The sequence below is a fragment of the Plutella xylostella genome, chromosome Z (assembly GCF_932276165.1).
Source record: "Plutella xylostella chromosome Z, ilPluXylo3.1, whole genome shotgun sequence".
NCBI classification, from domain to species: Eukaryota; Metazoa; Arthropoda; class Insecta; order Lepidoptera; family Plutellidae; genus Plutella; species Plutella xylostella.
The window spans coordinates 6,561,786-6,577,644 of NC_064012.1; the positions used below are offsets into that span (position 1 = coordinate 6,561,786).

At 36.4% G+C, this 15,859-nt stretch overlaps 1 protein-coding gene across 1 annotated transcript in view; it reads left to right on the plus strand.

The window, feature by feature from the left end:
- The first annotated feature begins 1,623 nt into the window (after positions 1-1,623).
- Positions 1,624-15,859, plus strand: part of LOC105398054 (proton-coupled amino acid transporter-like protein CG1139) — a 40,292-nt gene continuing 26,056 nt past the window's right edge. The window contains exon 1 of the mRNA XM_011570110.3: positions 1,624-1,796. Within this exon, the coding sequence (XP_011568412.3) occupies positions 1,728-1,796 (69 nt within the window). The 5' untranslated portion in view covers positions 1,624-1,727. The remainder of the gene's footprint in view (positions 1,797-15,859) is intronic.

Genomic DNA, 15,859 nt, shown 5'->3' on the forward strand with positions numbered 1-15,859 from the left:
CAGTGGTCTCAATGGCAAGAGGCACAAAAATATAGCCGCCCGCAATCAACTGGCCGTATTTGACGCACTTCTGTCGTGCAGCCGCCTCGGCAGCCGCACCCACCGTGCCAGCAGTGGACCCCACGTGGGACGGGGCAAATGTGCAGACGCATGTGGCGTCCCAGAGCAGGCACCGACCTTTTTCCCACGGTATCAAGGTGAGACCGTCCGGACGCCTCCCATCACTGCGACTCAACCCCGGCGGCTCAAGAACCGCCGGAATGTCAGCAGAAATGAGAGCCCTCCGAACGATATCATTTATTGAGTGATGCCGTGAGATTCTGCCTGCACTTCGGACACAATGTAGCCCATGGCGCCCCTGCACGTCAACGTTTGCACCACAAACACAGCGATGCGGCTGACAGACGTCACAGCCAAGACGAAGTGCCACCGCCACACGCAAGGAATTGTCATCTAACAAAGTCCCCAAGTGCGGCGATGGCAAAGCGTGAAGCCACAGCCCGGACTCAGGGCGGGATACAGCCAGCAGACGCGCACGCTCAGCCCCCGAGCTATGCCCTAGGAGTTTTGAGATATCTTTATTTCTTATTAAGTAAGGTGAGATCTTGGTTTCACTCAAATAGCTATTTCACTAAACTTAATCTAGTAATATAACTATATCACTAAACTTGGTCCGTTTTATAACTATATCCCTAGTGAGATAGTAATGAATTGCTTTCGTATAACTATGTTCCGGTATATAATCATATCCCTAGGGATATAACTATATTACGGCTATAACTATCTTACTGCGACATATACAAAGATACGGACTAAGTACAGACTTATACCTAAGTCTGTGGGACTAAGCCTAGTTTGGGGACTACTATTTAGAGTCCATGCAGAAATCGCTATAAGTGATAAGACCGCCTTTTGTGCCCTAATTAAGTTACAACTTGTTAATTCTATTTTAGTGTTCAAATAAAGAATATTCTATTTATCTATTTTTGTAAATAATTATTTACTTACGAGTACTTATATGTATATGTAACTTAAATGCTATGTAATATCCGTTACAAATCAGATTAGCAACGATTTGCTTTGCAATATATTTTTAAAATAGCAATAATGCCTTTACTGTTTACGTACAAACGACGAAGGTATGAAATTGAATTTTTTCAGATAAAATGTATAGTGTAGGTAGTTTTGTTTCAGTCGCTTAGAGTTAACTGAACTTAAGGATCACCTGTAAATGATATTTTATTTATTTACACAATATCAAGTACCTAGGTAACTAACATATCGAATCAAATACGAAGTAATTAGGTCTAGATACGATACAAATAAAACTCTTAAAACCGCGTCTGTGTCATCAACTCATCGCGTAGCGAGCTTCGTAAACAATAAACAAATCTATGAAGGACCGATGCACGTGCGGCACCTACACTTGCACGTTTGATGCATCTTCAGTACATAACTGTGTATATAATATAGTGTCGCAAGACTAATAAGTACCTACCTACAGCATGAGACGTGTTGGGGGCTGGGTTGGAGTCCCTGGCAGGCTGTAGGGCTGTCGGAACAGCTGAGCAGGTTGATCTGCGTGACGTCACACGCGCTCAGTTATAAACCGCGAAAGCGCGCCCGCGCACGCTCATTCGCACGCCTGCGCGCACACCGCGCACCTCGCCGCGCCGCTAACCAGTGCTTCCGTCTCTTGACCACACGAGTGCCAGTGTACTAACAAAATGCCGAAGAACATCCTCGCCGAGATGGGCTCCCAGGTGGGGCTCACCCCCGGACGACAGAACAAGAAGGTAAGCGGACGGGCGAAAGACTTTCCCTACTTCTGTTGATACGCTGAGCGACAAGAACATTTTCAATGTGAGTTAGCAAGAGTATGTTTAATGGGAAATGTACCCGACACGTATTTTCCCTGACAGTCGCGCCACTGTTTATTTTTGAGCAAAGCGCGATTTGCGAAGGATTGGTCAAGTGGCCGTGCCAGTTGCGCGCTGTGGTTCAGTAATTACAATTATACCCACTTTTATCAAAATTTTAAAGTTACAGGATACTTAATATAACTGTTTGTGCATACAAACCTTGGCATAGCATTTCAATTAAACATACTTATTACAAATCAATCAAGACTGATGCTCTTTGCGGTAGATTACAAAGATAGTGACGTTTATTACGGCCACCTTTCCCGTGCGGAACCCTAAAACTCCCGAAGCCCATTGAGCGACTAGACGCTCTCACGGCCAGATATAAATACACGAGCCAAATGTAACACTTCTCATACCTATACGATTCAGTAATGCTGCGATTTATCACGAAGATCCCGAAAATGTGTCCGATCCGAGTGCTGTGTTTACACTGCCCCTCAAGTATTTAAACGACTGGAAACTCTTGAAATATGTGCACGATATTACTTAATAACTAATGGTGGATTGCGATTTCGTATTTCGCAAAGTCGCGATCGGTTGGAGAGCCGCCAAATATCACGTTTTATGTTCGAATATGAGCTACGGCTGTCACCCGGACACCCGGAGCCGGCCTTCGGGCGGTCCTTGATTTATTCCTGACATTTCGCGAATTCCTTCAGTTTTCAGCGTCTCCGCATGAATGCGTTTAGATATATCGTAACATAGTAACACTCACGTGCAATGTAAAAGTTCAACCTTCCATTAACGTCACTCACTGAAACTTTTTCGTTGAATGCAAGTGCTTTAAAGTTTGTATACGGATACAACCAAGGCTTCTTATTGTCTACTATTGTGTTAATATAAATAAAATAGTGGTTTTAATTAATCGTCAAAGACCATAGCATGTCCATAATTTGGTTCAAGGATAATTACAAGTACAAATTCTTTAAAATCATTATCATACAGCAGTAGTCACTCCGCTAACAACTTGAAATACGTACTTACTTATGTTAGAAGAACAAACCAAACAGACTTTCGCATATTAGTACGGACAACTAGGCTTGTCTTCACTCTTTTGTCCCGGGGGATATTTTAAAAGTACCTACACTCACGAGCATTGCAAAAGTTCCAGTGACAGGACTGAACAAAATTACTCCTAAACGGAAACGTCTATCTATACCTAGGTAATATTGAAGTAAGGAAGTATCAAAACTACCAACTAAAAACGTAAATAGGTATTGTGTTCCAGTTTAGAATTCAATATTTTGAAAAATTTGGTTATTTCGTGGCGGCATTTTCTGGGTGAAACTTTTTCATGGCTTGCGAGTGTAAATTGTCTATCTACCTACCTGGATTCGGTATATTATGTATAGTGAACAACGTTCGTCATCCACCTAGCTAAAGCTAAGCCTTAGCTTACCTTAGCTAAGGCTAAGTTACTAGCTCAAACAGTGTTGAATAGGAATTTTCATGTACAACAACTAACTACAAATTAGAGCCTCATTCATTAGTACACCTAATAGGCACTACATTAAAGTGTAAATTGCGCTACCCAAATCGTTTCTTTGTAATTCATAAGTAGGAATTGTAAAAAACAGCATTACCATACCATACCGTATATTACAATAATTAGCTGATAAGCTGTCAGTAAAGACACAAAAAAAGACTAGACGCAATTTATATTATTTTTAATGGCTTGGTGGGAAACAAAAGCGGTTTAAAGATGTATGTGTCAAAAACGGATTTACTTTACAAACACCAGAGCCCGCGTTGTTTATGTTTACAAGTTATATTGTCTTAGATTAACAATAAACTAACAAGATGGAGAGTCAGTACAAACGAAACGTCTCGACAAATAACAACCCACTTCCACCACTGAACTTTTATTTTGATGTAGTTCGGTTTAGAAGATTTGTGACATTATTCATTGGTTACAAATAGTGGTCAGTATCAGTAGGTTGAACTTAAAACGATTTGGCAGAAAACAAAATGTGGGCAGTTTTTTTGATTGGGGCACCAAATACCCTGCAATATTAAAAATTACCTACCAATATGGCTGTTCTTAGGGCGGCTTTATTTAAATAGGTATACTTATGTATAAGCTTTCATAAAGAGTAATAGTGACGATTTAACAGTGGCCAAGTCGGAAGCAGGTCAACGAACCGGGCACAATTCTAAACACTCCGTACATTATATACTTAGAGTTTGATTTCAGAGGTCCCTAACTCCCAACATCTCGGGTACTCTAAGCTACCAACGGGAGTACACTGATAAAACTGCACCCTGTAACACGGTGTGCACACATGACAGTAGTCTGATCTGTGTCTGATCTGATGTAGTGGTGCGCCGAGGTGCCCGCTTCCTGCTCAGCAACCTTGGGCACCTCAAGGCGATGCCTTTCCATCTCATCTACTAGTAGATAGTTTTACGAGGTTCTTGCTATAAATCCAGTAGCGCTTTTTTATTGATCGGCAAAAATCTGTAATTTATATTAATGTTGGGTACACTGCATTTGTTCATACTTGGCATGGCATAAAAGGTAAACAATTTTAGTGTGTGTTTTAATCAAAATATTATGTAGTATTTCATTGGCTCCGATTAAAACCTAGTCATAAAATAAATTCAAATAAAAAGGCACACTAAAGATAGCTTACTTTTTATGAAAAAATTAAAGAAACTTTATGCAGCTTGGTATGATGACATTTTTTAAGGAAATAAAATTCAATATAATTTAATAAATCACTTCAGAAATTTATGTCCCGAAATGTTACATGAAGGAATAACCCTCTATAAGAGCACAGCATAGCCCCCCTACTCTTGAAAGGCAATGTATTGCTCCTGTTTTGCGTACTCAACATTAAAAAAATCATAATGGGGTACAGACTACAGACAGGCCGTTTTAGAAACGCGTAGATTACGGGAACGCGCGTCTTCGCCGCCTGCTGAGACGCTGCCGCTGAGCTGATAATTGCTGCGTTTTCATTGATGATGATGCTTAAAACGTGCGTATACCTATATACGCGTGATTAAATCTATACGTATGAGGTATGTGTCAGTAGTTTATTTATTTTACGGTTAGAGTAGGTTTCGGTAGTGGGACTAGTGGCAGTGGGTCGGATTCGCTAGATTTGCATTGACATTAGATTGAATATTTGAACGATTGTTTGTTCCCGTCACAGTCGGACGGTGGTGCGCCGTCATGGCTGGTTAGTTGCCATGTCGGTAATTATGCACGCATTCTTACGCTATACCAAGGTCTATAGAAATTTTTGTTTTTATCATTTGGAAATAATCTAAGGACATGTTGCAAAAATGCAAACAAATCCCAATCGATACATTTTTACGAAATTTTCAAGAAAAACTTTTTTTAACAAAGATACCTAACTCTCAGGGGATTACAGTCGTGAGCATATGTATTTATGTAACTATTTATGTATATGTATAACTCTCAGCAATATTATTGAATTTTTACAAAAAGGTGATGTTCAATCTTAGTAAAAGGTAAAGTCTAGAATGGGTAACTTCACCACACATGTGATGTGTCATGGCCGCCCACACCGCTCGTCTCGACTCCGCGCTAGTGCAAGTATGGTAATTAATAAAAATGTATGTACATGAGACGTTATGTATTTATTTAAGAGTTAGTATAAGTCAAAGAAAAACGGTTTTACAACCGAAAAGGTTTATAATTTTATATATGATAAAGTCGTATGTATTTGCTAGGGTAGATATGGCAAACAAAATGTTAGTCCTGCAGTGCTGTCCTTCTCATTTTAAATTGTTTTGCACTGCAAAAAATCATAGATTCAGTTTGAATAAAAATATTGTACGTATAAAGGATGATTCACACTAGTGATGTAACGAATGTGTGTTTTTGAACATTCGCGAATGCGAATGCGAATGCGAATATCTGATATCGATATTCGCGAATGCGAATGCGAATGCGAATATTCAGTTTGTGTTCAAATTTGGAGCCATTTGTATGGTTTGCTGTTCTAGGCGCATACCGAATCATACTAGCCAATACTAGACGCATTTTTTTTTTATGGGCAGTTCTTCTTTTTAACCTACATAATGGATAAAAAATTATCCCGAATTTGAAAAAAATAACTTTAGCTTTTTGGTGAACTCTAATAATTTTTATGATAGCTACATTTCTATTCTATCGAAAAAGGTGGTTGGCCGCGAAGTTTAAGTATTTTTTCAAGATTTTCAGAACATAATACGTGGATAAGGCAAAGAAAATTACACCTTCGTCACAGAATCTTTTATTTTATTTTAACGAAATAGTCTTCGTCGATTAAAATGAAACTTTTTTGATACGTTAATAAACAAAATACCATTTTAGAAAACATATGAAGGAATGGATTTTTAGTAATAACAAAATATTTATTAAGTAGTTATTACCACTCTGTCACAATTCCAGCTAAAATGAAGCTTGTTTTTGCTATAAATATTTTTTCGCTACTAATTACAGTCAAAAATTAACAGCATAGACGTTAACATCAATGACTAAATTTAATATGATTTTTCCAAAGTTGCACTATTTATAACAGAACATATAAACGACCAAAAATAAGTTGACTACCAGGAGACACCAATCGTTACAGAGTGGTAAACGATGTGACATAGTTGTTATTCTATTAAATATGCGGCAGCGTTTTGGAATAAAACAGTTTAATTTAAAAATAATAATTTAGTAACTTACTTATAAATCATTATGGTTTCAAGTTAGTCACAAAAATTACTGGAGATATCTTTATTATTAGTATAACTAATGAAATCACACTTGAGAACCTCTGGAGAGTGAAATATCCGTATTTCAGGAACTTAAAGGACAAATTTGTTCCAACTACATAAAATTGTGTTTATCTGCACAAATAATATTTTCGGCAACCTAAAATTTAAGTAACATAATGGAAAATTACGTAATTTGTTAAAGTTTTAACCAGCCATATTTCGAAAATACAGCAGTGGCTCTTAGAACTTGAAAAAAATACTCTTTCCTTTTTTAATTGCCTTAGAAGCTGGAAGGACTTTAATGTTATCATCAAACATCCGATAAATCACTCTCCACCATATTAAACAGTCTACCACATTCATCGTCTGTTCTTGAGAACAATAGCACGAAATTACCTTTTTCACAAACGAAACTTTTTATTAATGCAGCGCAAGTGTATTGGACGTTCCTTTCGCTTCTTACTTTAACCAAAACGTGTAGTTTCTCTTAAATTTTTCTTTGATGAATTTCCTCAGGTTGGAGTGTTTCGTAAGAATGTGACAGATTTGTCGTGTGACGGAGGGGTAAAATGTGTTGCAAAGTCGATTAGCATCTAAACAGTAACATAAAGTGTAATATTCACATGTTGATTGCAAAGTAATTGTTATTACCAATGAGTAAATAACAAAATAATAATTTAATTGTATTTTATTTTAACAATTACCTACGTGACGAAGTTGTCGCCGAATAAACACACGCACCTCCTGTCACACTTTGCGGGTGGCCGATACGCGGTGTCTGGATCTCAAAGGGGAAATCTTACCAAGGGGAAAAGGAGACCTTAAACTCTGATCGATGGCAATAAGGACGAGTGGCTCAAACAAATATTTTAAATGGCAACCTACGTGACAGAATGTAACTACTAAAACATTAGGTAGTAAGAGACAAATTTTCAATATTTCTTTAAATTATTTCTGAAATCATTTAAAAATATATATTTTGTTTTACTAAATAGGTAATATCTTCTGGTGTTTAAATAAATTTTTATATTTTATGTCGTCATATATATTTTTTGTAACATTATCGAATATGCGCAGGATGAAGTGGCGGGAGACAGCCAAGATTCGTATGAAATACACCTCTGTCACGCGGATTTACCACTCTGTAACGTAATTTTAAATACAAAAATATAAATTTATATTTTTGTAAACGTGCACAGCCGTTGTGTTTTTAGTACAATGCACGCTGAAATATAAATAAATAAATAAATATTTGTAAAACTCATGATTTTTTCTTCACAACTGATGGAGACTAAGTTATGTAGGTTAAAAAGAAGAACTGCCCTTATAAAGTAGTTACACTTTTTGGAGCATCCGTGGTCGAGCTAGCTTCAGTGATCGCAACTGATCACTGAGGTTAAGCAACACATGGCACGGTCAGTGATTGGATGGGTGACCGATTTCAAGTGGTTTTTTCTGGACGCTTCCTTGCTTCGAACGGCACTCGTTAAGCCTTATCAGAGGCCTTCGGGCAGCTTGGAAACATCTGACAGTCGGGTTTCCCACTTAACCGACAACTTTCTCAGCCCAAGCTTGCTTGTGTTGGGGTCCACCAACCTGCAGTAGGACAGCGTGGTGGACTAGGTCTAAACCCCTTCCTTCATTGGAAGGAGACTCGTGTCCCAGCAGTGGGGACGTGATGGGTCGTGACACTTTATTTAGCCCCGCAACTGTTATGACACATTGCGACTGTGTGCGGTACGATTTCTGAGTGTGTAATACCCAATAGGGTGAGAACCGTTACACACTCAGAAATCGTACCGCATACAGTGTGTTGTTTTTCGGACCCGATTAACTTTAAGGGTGGATTCTACGAGAAATTTCATCGAGAAAACATCCCCATATGTGGGGTCAAATCTCAATATTCTAGAAATGGTGACTCAGGTCGCCAGAAAACACTCAGGTGTTTTCTTCCTCATAAAAAAATCATATCTCGAGATTTAAACAGTCTACGGATATGAAATAAAATGTTTTTCTCTGCAAATAGTCATTTCTATCCAATAAAAATAATATCTACAACTGCTAAAATAGTACATATAATAACTTCAAAGCACATAATCTAATTTTTTTAATGCAAAAAAACATAAAAAAACTACATTTACTTGAATGATTTTGAAAATATCCCCCTTTGATAATAATTATTATTACGTGTATTTTTTAAAATTATTTGAAATAAGCTAAACAATGATACCAAAATCGTATCTCTACGTCGAGGCAGTCAAGAATTATTGCAAGTTCAAAACACACAGTATAGTACGTAGTCTCAATTTTGTTCCGAGATTTGCCGAGCGGATATTATGAACTCATCCGATAGATTTATCATTTATAAATAATACCAAGTTATAAAGTAAATACTGAAAATGTGATTAAGAAGGTTACTTGTAAGGTTATAAACGATTGAGTTTGTTAACGTACAATTTTTTTCAATTCGTTTTTTCTAATTCATACGACTTACTCACATTCGCAATACATTCGCACACATTTTTGCGAATGCGAATGCGAATGCGAATATCCAAAAAAATGCGAATATTCGCGAATGCGAATGCGAATGCGAATATTCGTTACATCACTAATTCACACTACACCGTGTCTCGACCGGGCCGTGACGGGGCACTTTTGTATGAAGTTTCATGCTTGACAAAGTCTTCATCATCATCATTACGACCCCCCTTCCAATGAAGGAAAGGTTTAGGCCTAGTCCTAGCTCTAGTCTATGGTAATTCTGTAGGCACTAGGCACCTTTATTTTAACAATGTAAAATGTTAAAATTCCAGTCTATGATTATTTACGTATTATATCTAATTTTTCAGCAACAATTTTTTTTTATAGTTAGTTTTTAGAATCGACTATGTTATTAATCATATCAATGTTTAAGTATCGTCTAGTTCACTTATTCAGCAACATTGAGCCATCATTTGCCCTCTTCCTGCACGCACTGACATTGAGTAGGTACCTGTAGGTACACACCACTTCAGACTCACTTCCCTGTCTTGAATCAAACTACTCGCAATCGCTCACGTGCTCTCCATCAAGTCTATTATTATTAATCGATCAACAGTGCAGTGCATTACAACAGCATAGTAAAATGAATAGGTACAACTTGCGATAACATTTTATTGTGAGAAGAGTATGTATGCAGGAACCGTTTTGTTAGGTTAAAAAACTACCTATGACACTCACTCAAACACATCCCGTAATACTGCACTGCAGGATATGAGCCTCCTCCATGACTTGAAGATTTTTGCCAGAATCTCCACGCTTGGCAGGCGGTTTGGGAATATCACATACTTACTTAATACTCCCAAGACCCGAAATCAGATATTTCACTATGAATATTTAAATCTCTGCCTCGGCCGGAAATCGAACCCGAGACCCTCTGCCAGAGTCCCAATCAGTCAGAGTCTATCAAGCTATCAATTCGATGTTGAGCTTCAACTTTTGACCGTGTTAAAATGATTGGACATATAATGTATTCTAGTCTAGGGGGTTATACTTACAGCATCTATGTACATATACTGATATTACAGAGACCTAACTAGTCAGTATCAATAACTAAGTGTGAGCACTTACATCAGGCAGGACTTACGCCACACGTGCTAACGTGAGCTAATTACCACTAAACAACCACAAACTTGAACAAACCGACTATGTATCATATCAACGACAGTGGCCGGCAGCAGTGGCCACTGATTTTTATAATCAAATTAACATTTGGCTTTAGTTGGGTTATTTTGTGATTAATATTTAGTTTTCGATCTAAGTACCGATGCTGTGTAAAGCGTGGAAAGATATAGTGGGGTTTCCAGGGAAAGTATCTTAAGCCCCAGTTTCATTATACTCGGTTAGATCATAACAAGGGATTAGTTCATCAATTATACGTCATCTTCATATTAATTTCTTGACAGATGTGTCAAAAGTCAAAAACTAATCCCTGGTTATGATCTAACCGAGTATGATGAAACTGGGGCAAAATCTTCAATTATACAATTTTGCTATTTTTTTGCAAAAAACTTATTTAGTCTCAAAAGAATCATATTGTAGGTACCATAGGTAGGTACTTGTGGTAGAAAAGTATATATGAGTAATAATTACCTTTATTCATTAGAAAAGTACTTATTGCAAAATCTAAGATACAGGTACTTAGCTGATTAAATTCTTTAACATTGTTACGTACTTACCTAATTCTTTTTCTAATTAAACCTTGATTTCTTCAAGATTATTTCAAGATGTTTTTATTAAGTAGCAAACAAAACTATTCTAGTTAAATATTATCTGAAAACACTTGAAAACTGGTTCTTGTAAACATATGTTTCAACTTTTCAAGTACATACTTATGTATATTCAATGAAATAGATAGTAATTATACCTACATGAAGTCCTATAGTAGCGAGTGTAGTAACTACTAGTACTTAAGGGAAAACAGGTGTAAAATTATAATAGGTACCTACTGGTAAAAGCTTAGCGAATACCTAATAATAAACTGCAAAGCGAATGTTATAATTTAAAAAAAAATTTGAATGTCAGCGTATTACAGATTGCTGTAATGTACCAAGTAATTAAAATACCCGAGGACGGACCGTACTCACTACGCTTTACATTGCAGTCTACGTAGACTGCAATGTTACGTAACAGCAGTCTGTACGCGCCTTTACATGAGGGTTAGTTTATACTGACGAAAAACGAACGAACGAGAGAGGCACGTTTAGGTTCGTTTTATTGTAGACTGACCCTCCTGAATAGTAGATGAATCAAAGTTAGCTTGTCGTGTAGAGAGCTAGTTATCCCATCAAAAGGACACCTAATTGGGCTTTGCAATCTGACTCGTCAATGATCAGATTGTCGTCTTTGTGTGCGTCGTTCCTTATTCACTTATTGTTGTGAGGTCTCGGCTATTGACGTATTGCGTTACGACGCTCATTGAGCGAATAAGCGTTTTGATCGCCTAAATTAATATAAAATGTTGAGTGTTCAATGGATATCTAAGTAGGAAGAGACATGTAAGTATTTTCATTTTGAAAGACTTTCACTGTGATCTCTTTTTGAGAGCTTTTCGGTGAAAGAAATATTAATTAGCAAGGATATGCTGTACACATATTGTACGTAAATATTATTATAACCGACCTACAGCGGCAGCGGTAAAAAATCACTTACTAAATACACGCGTGTGTATGTTGGTCAAGCCGGTCTGATGGCGTTTTTTTCCCATACAACCGGGTAGGAAGAGATAATTATTTTACAGTTGTTCCTTACGTCGAAAGGCGCAGACATGATTCGCCTGTGTATCACGTGCGTCTTAAGGTAGCCGGTCCCTGGTGTAGCAATTAGGTACCCTTTCGGCCTTTAGTAACTCACCTAGTCCGAAATGTTATAAGTCAATGTTCTCATACCTAATCTATTTACGAACAATAATACGTTTTAAACTTTTAGTTTAAACTCGTCTGTATGTTTTTTATTTTGTATTTAATTGTAAGTACCTATTAGCTTTACCTGCGAACTTCGCTTCGCCAAAAGCATACTACATTTCATTAAAATCTGTTTAGTAATTTTACTTCATAGGGTTACAAACATACAACCATCCAATTATACGTTAAAAAAAATACACTGCTTACACTCTAATCCTTTATCAAGACCAAAACGCAAGAGCATGCACCACAATACCTACCCACATTATGTATTTGCCTGAATTCCTTGACATATACTTACGCATAATCTATCGCATGGAGTTCTTGTTCAGAATTAAATAAATAATTAATGAATGAATAGAATGAACCTACATATAAGAATAATCCAAAAACCGTATCGTAGCAGTAAATCAACAGTGGAGCGAGCACGAGGCCAGTAAGGTGCTTATTTACTTACTTACTTATGTATTTATAAACTTAACTGTTACCAAAAAAAAAAGCTAGCTTAACGGGTGTTTAACCTTACGAGAATTGGGTGTGTCAAAATTGATATCAATGAGACATCCAGCATTGGTATTTTTAACATCCTAAAATATAGATAAAACAGATAAAGTTTACGGCTAAACATGAACATGCTTAAAGTATAATCTAGAGTTTGTTCCATGCAACTGCGGTAAGCATTAGTAAAGCTAATAATACTTTAAATGTTTAAGAAAATTTTGAATCATGAATGAAAAATATAATCTAACATACCTATCGGCATTCCGCTTAACAATACATTCGGCAATAACACAGCAATAAAAATAATGTTTTTTTTTTCACAAAATTAATACATTCTTGACGAAAGACAACTATAAATCGTAAAAACCTCATTCTGAAAGAAAAGGGCTCTTATATTCTAGGAGAAGAACGGGGGCAAGGAACGCAAGAATAATGATGACTATAAAGTCTATAAACATTGCACAATTTCGATAGCAGTCAGGCTGCGAATTAAACTTGTGAAACTTAAGCCGGTCTTAGTATCTACATATACCTAACAACCTTCTAGACTTTTCCCGTGAGTTTAAACTTTTTCACCTATTACTATATTATCTAACTATGTATATTAATATTGAACTGCTCAGCTTCAAAAGTCAGTATTATTCTTAGAATAACAAATAGATTTAAATTTATATATATAAAAAAGCTCATGGCGCTTCCCTGGCGTTTACTTCTTGGCACTAAATAACTTTTTTATGTTTTCTTCTATATCGTAGCGTGTCGGTGACGTAACTAGGGTTTGTCACTTCAGTAAGGCTCCTTTTCAATGACACCCCTGGGCTCTGTAATAGGGGCACTGAGGTCCATTTGTCTCTACGGCAGCCCAGCATTTTACCAATTTCATGATGCCTAGGGCTCAGAGATGCTTACTACTTCATAATAGCTCATATGCGCCTGCGCATAGTGAAAATATCGCGACACCCGACAGATTCCTGGACCGGTCGCACAACCGGTCGACGATAGAGTGGAAAATTTTCGCGCTTTCCTTCATTGCAGACACTTGCCGTGGCGTGTGGGGATCAACATCTCAGGCTGAAGCTAGTGGAATTCGCACTAAATTCTTACTTACAAATATATCACGAATAAATGTATAAATAGTATAATAGAGGTAAGTACATGCCGCTCCTGAGAGTCAGCAACGATATTTATGTTTAAATAAGGTTAACTTGTTATTAGTATAAAGCTGTCGGTTTTCCATGCAATAAATAAATAAAAATAAAATATTGTGAAGCAGGAATACTTAGCTACAGGTTACAGTAGCCATACCTACCTACATTTTTAAAACTTCGGTTTCGAATCAAAATATTTCATCAGTAGAATTTGGAAGTAAAACGCTACGGATGGACACTTATTTTCTTTGCTGACTGTACTTCACCTTATTGTGTTCTTTCATCAATTGGATTGAAAAGTACAAAGGCACATTACCTTTATAAATACGGGTGTAATTACCTTTCGTCAATGCCATGATATTTTGTGTACACGCGATCTATTCCATACTAATTGTAACAGATTCTAATAAACCCTACTTTGTTATGAGTTACCTATTGGTACTCAGTACCTACCTAATGATAATCGGTTAAGTAAATCTATTGCAAAAGTGTCTTGTTCATTAAATTTTTTTATCCGGCTTCATTTATACTTATTACTTACTTATGCTTGAAGACAACATATTTGAGTGTAAAGAATAAACACAACAACAACTCACATGATTTTCAATTATTGAAATGCTTCAACATGCTGTATTTAGTGATTTCACACATCTCAGATGTTGTTTTTACTAGAAGTACTTACTTATATCATGTCATGTTATATATTATTAGGTATGTATTTTATATTTTAATTTGGAGGTATATCGTATATATTTTGAGTAATACTTTTTTTAAGTAGGGGCATTTTTCAGCATGGTCACTCACTCTCTGCTAGGTATTCTGTAGATAACGGTTAAGTATGAATGTATGTATACAATCATGTCATATACAAACATGGAATTCAATTTTTATATACCTACCTACTTACATTATATCATTGAATTATTATTTTATTTTATGATTATTTTTTGTACCGACTTATACTTATAGTTTTATGCTATATGTTAAGTGAAACAATATTGGCGAAGCCTTGGACCACCTGTATTTATTTTATAACTCATAATAACATAAATATGCGAAGCCCGCGTGGTAATTAACGTCTGCGGCTAATCGTGGCCATTGTCTTTGGCTACCGAACGACACTATTGTATAATAAACAGCACTAGGTACGGAATGAACTGTACCATAAATCCATAATTAATAATAACATAAAATAATCTATCGAACGATCACTGTCTGCTGTTTTACGAACACAAATAAAACCACTAGTGTCAATTAATAAAGTTAAAACGAAATATAATGATTAATGATAGTACCTAAGTGGTAATTTATATAATACCTCCTAACTCACCATTATCACTCAACAATGTTTATAGGTAGTAGTTTAAAGTATGCAGGGAGCTTAGTGTACAACATTAACTTAAAACGAACTCTCAAAAAGCTATTTCCGTTATTTGATCAACTGATCAAGGTCTTAAATTTATCAAAGTAAGTAGATATAAATAAAGACGTGGAGCATCAACCGTCGAACGCAGGCATCCCGTATTTTTGGACCAAATGCAAAAATATGTCAGTTGAGAAGACGTAGCACGTATAAAATGCTGGCAAAGCTTAGAACGCCGGATTTAGAATGGCTAAGAATTGGTACAAGAATGGCGAATGTGTGGGCACGCCATTGCCAATAACTCTCACACTCTTCTGCTGCCTTGACTTTGACCACGCAAAACTTTCAAGCTATACGGAGCAATAAAGTTTGTTTGATAAATTATTATTTTTTGTCAAGATATGAGACACTTTCTTATTGTAAGTGAAAAATAACAAAGTTGTGACGTCAGTCCTTTGAACAGAATGTAGGAACACAGTAATAGGGAGGATACCTTCTTTTACTAAACATTCTAAACATTAATACACAAAAAAAAAAAAAATGATTATAGGTGAATGCTACTTTTCTATTCGTTTAAATATGGTGTAAGTAAATAGAATTTTATTTTTTATGCGAAGTAAAGTAAAGTATAGTATTATAAATATAATAATTATAGTAATCTTGGATAATTTACTAAAATAAATACTACAACAGGATATTTTACTGGATTCTATTATTTAGACTTCAATATAACACGTGTTTTATACGTGGACAACAATCTAT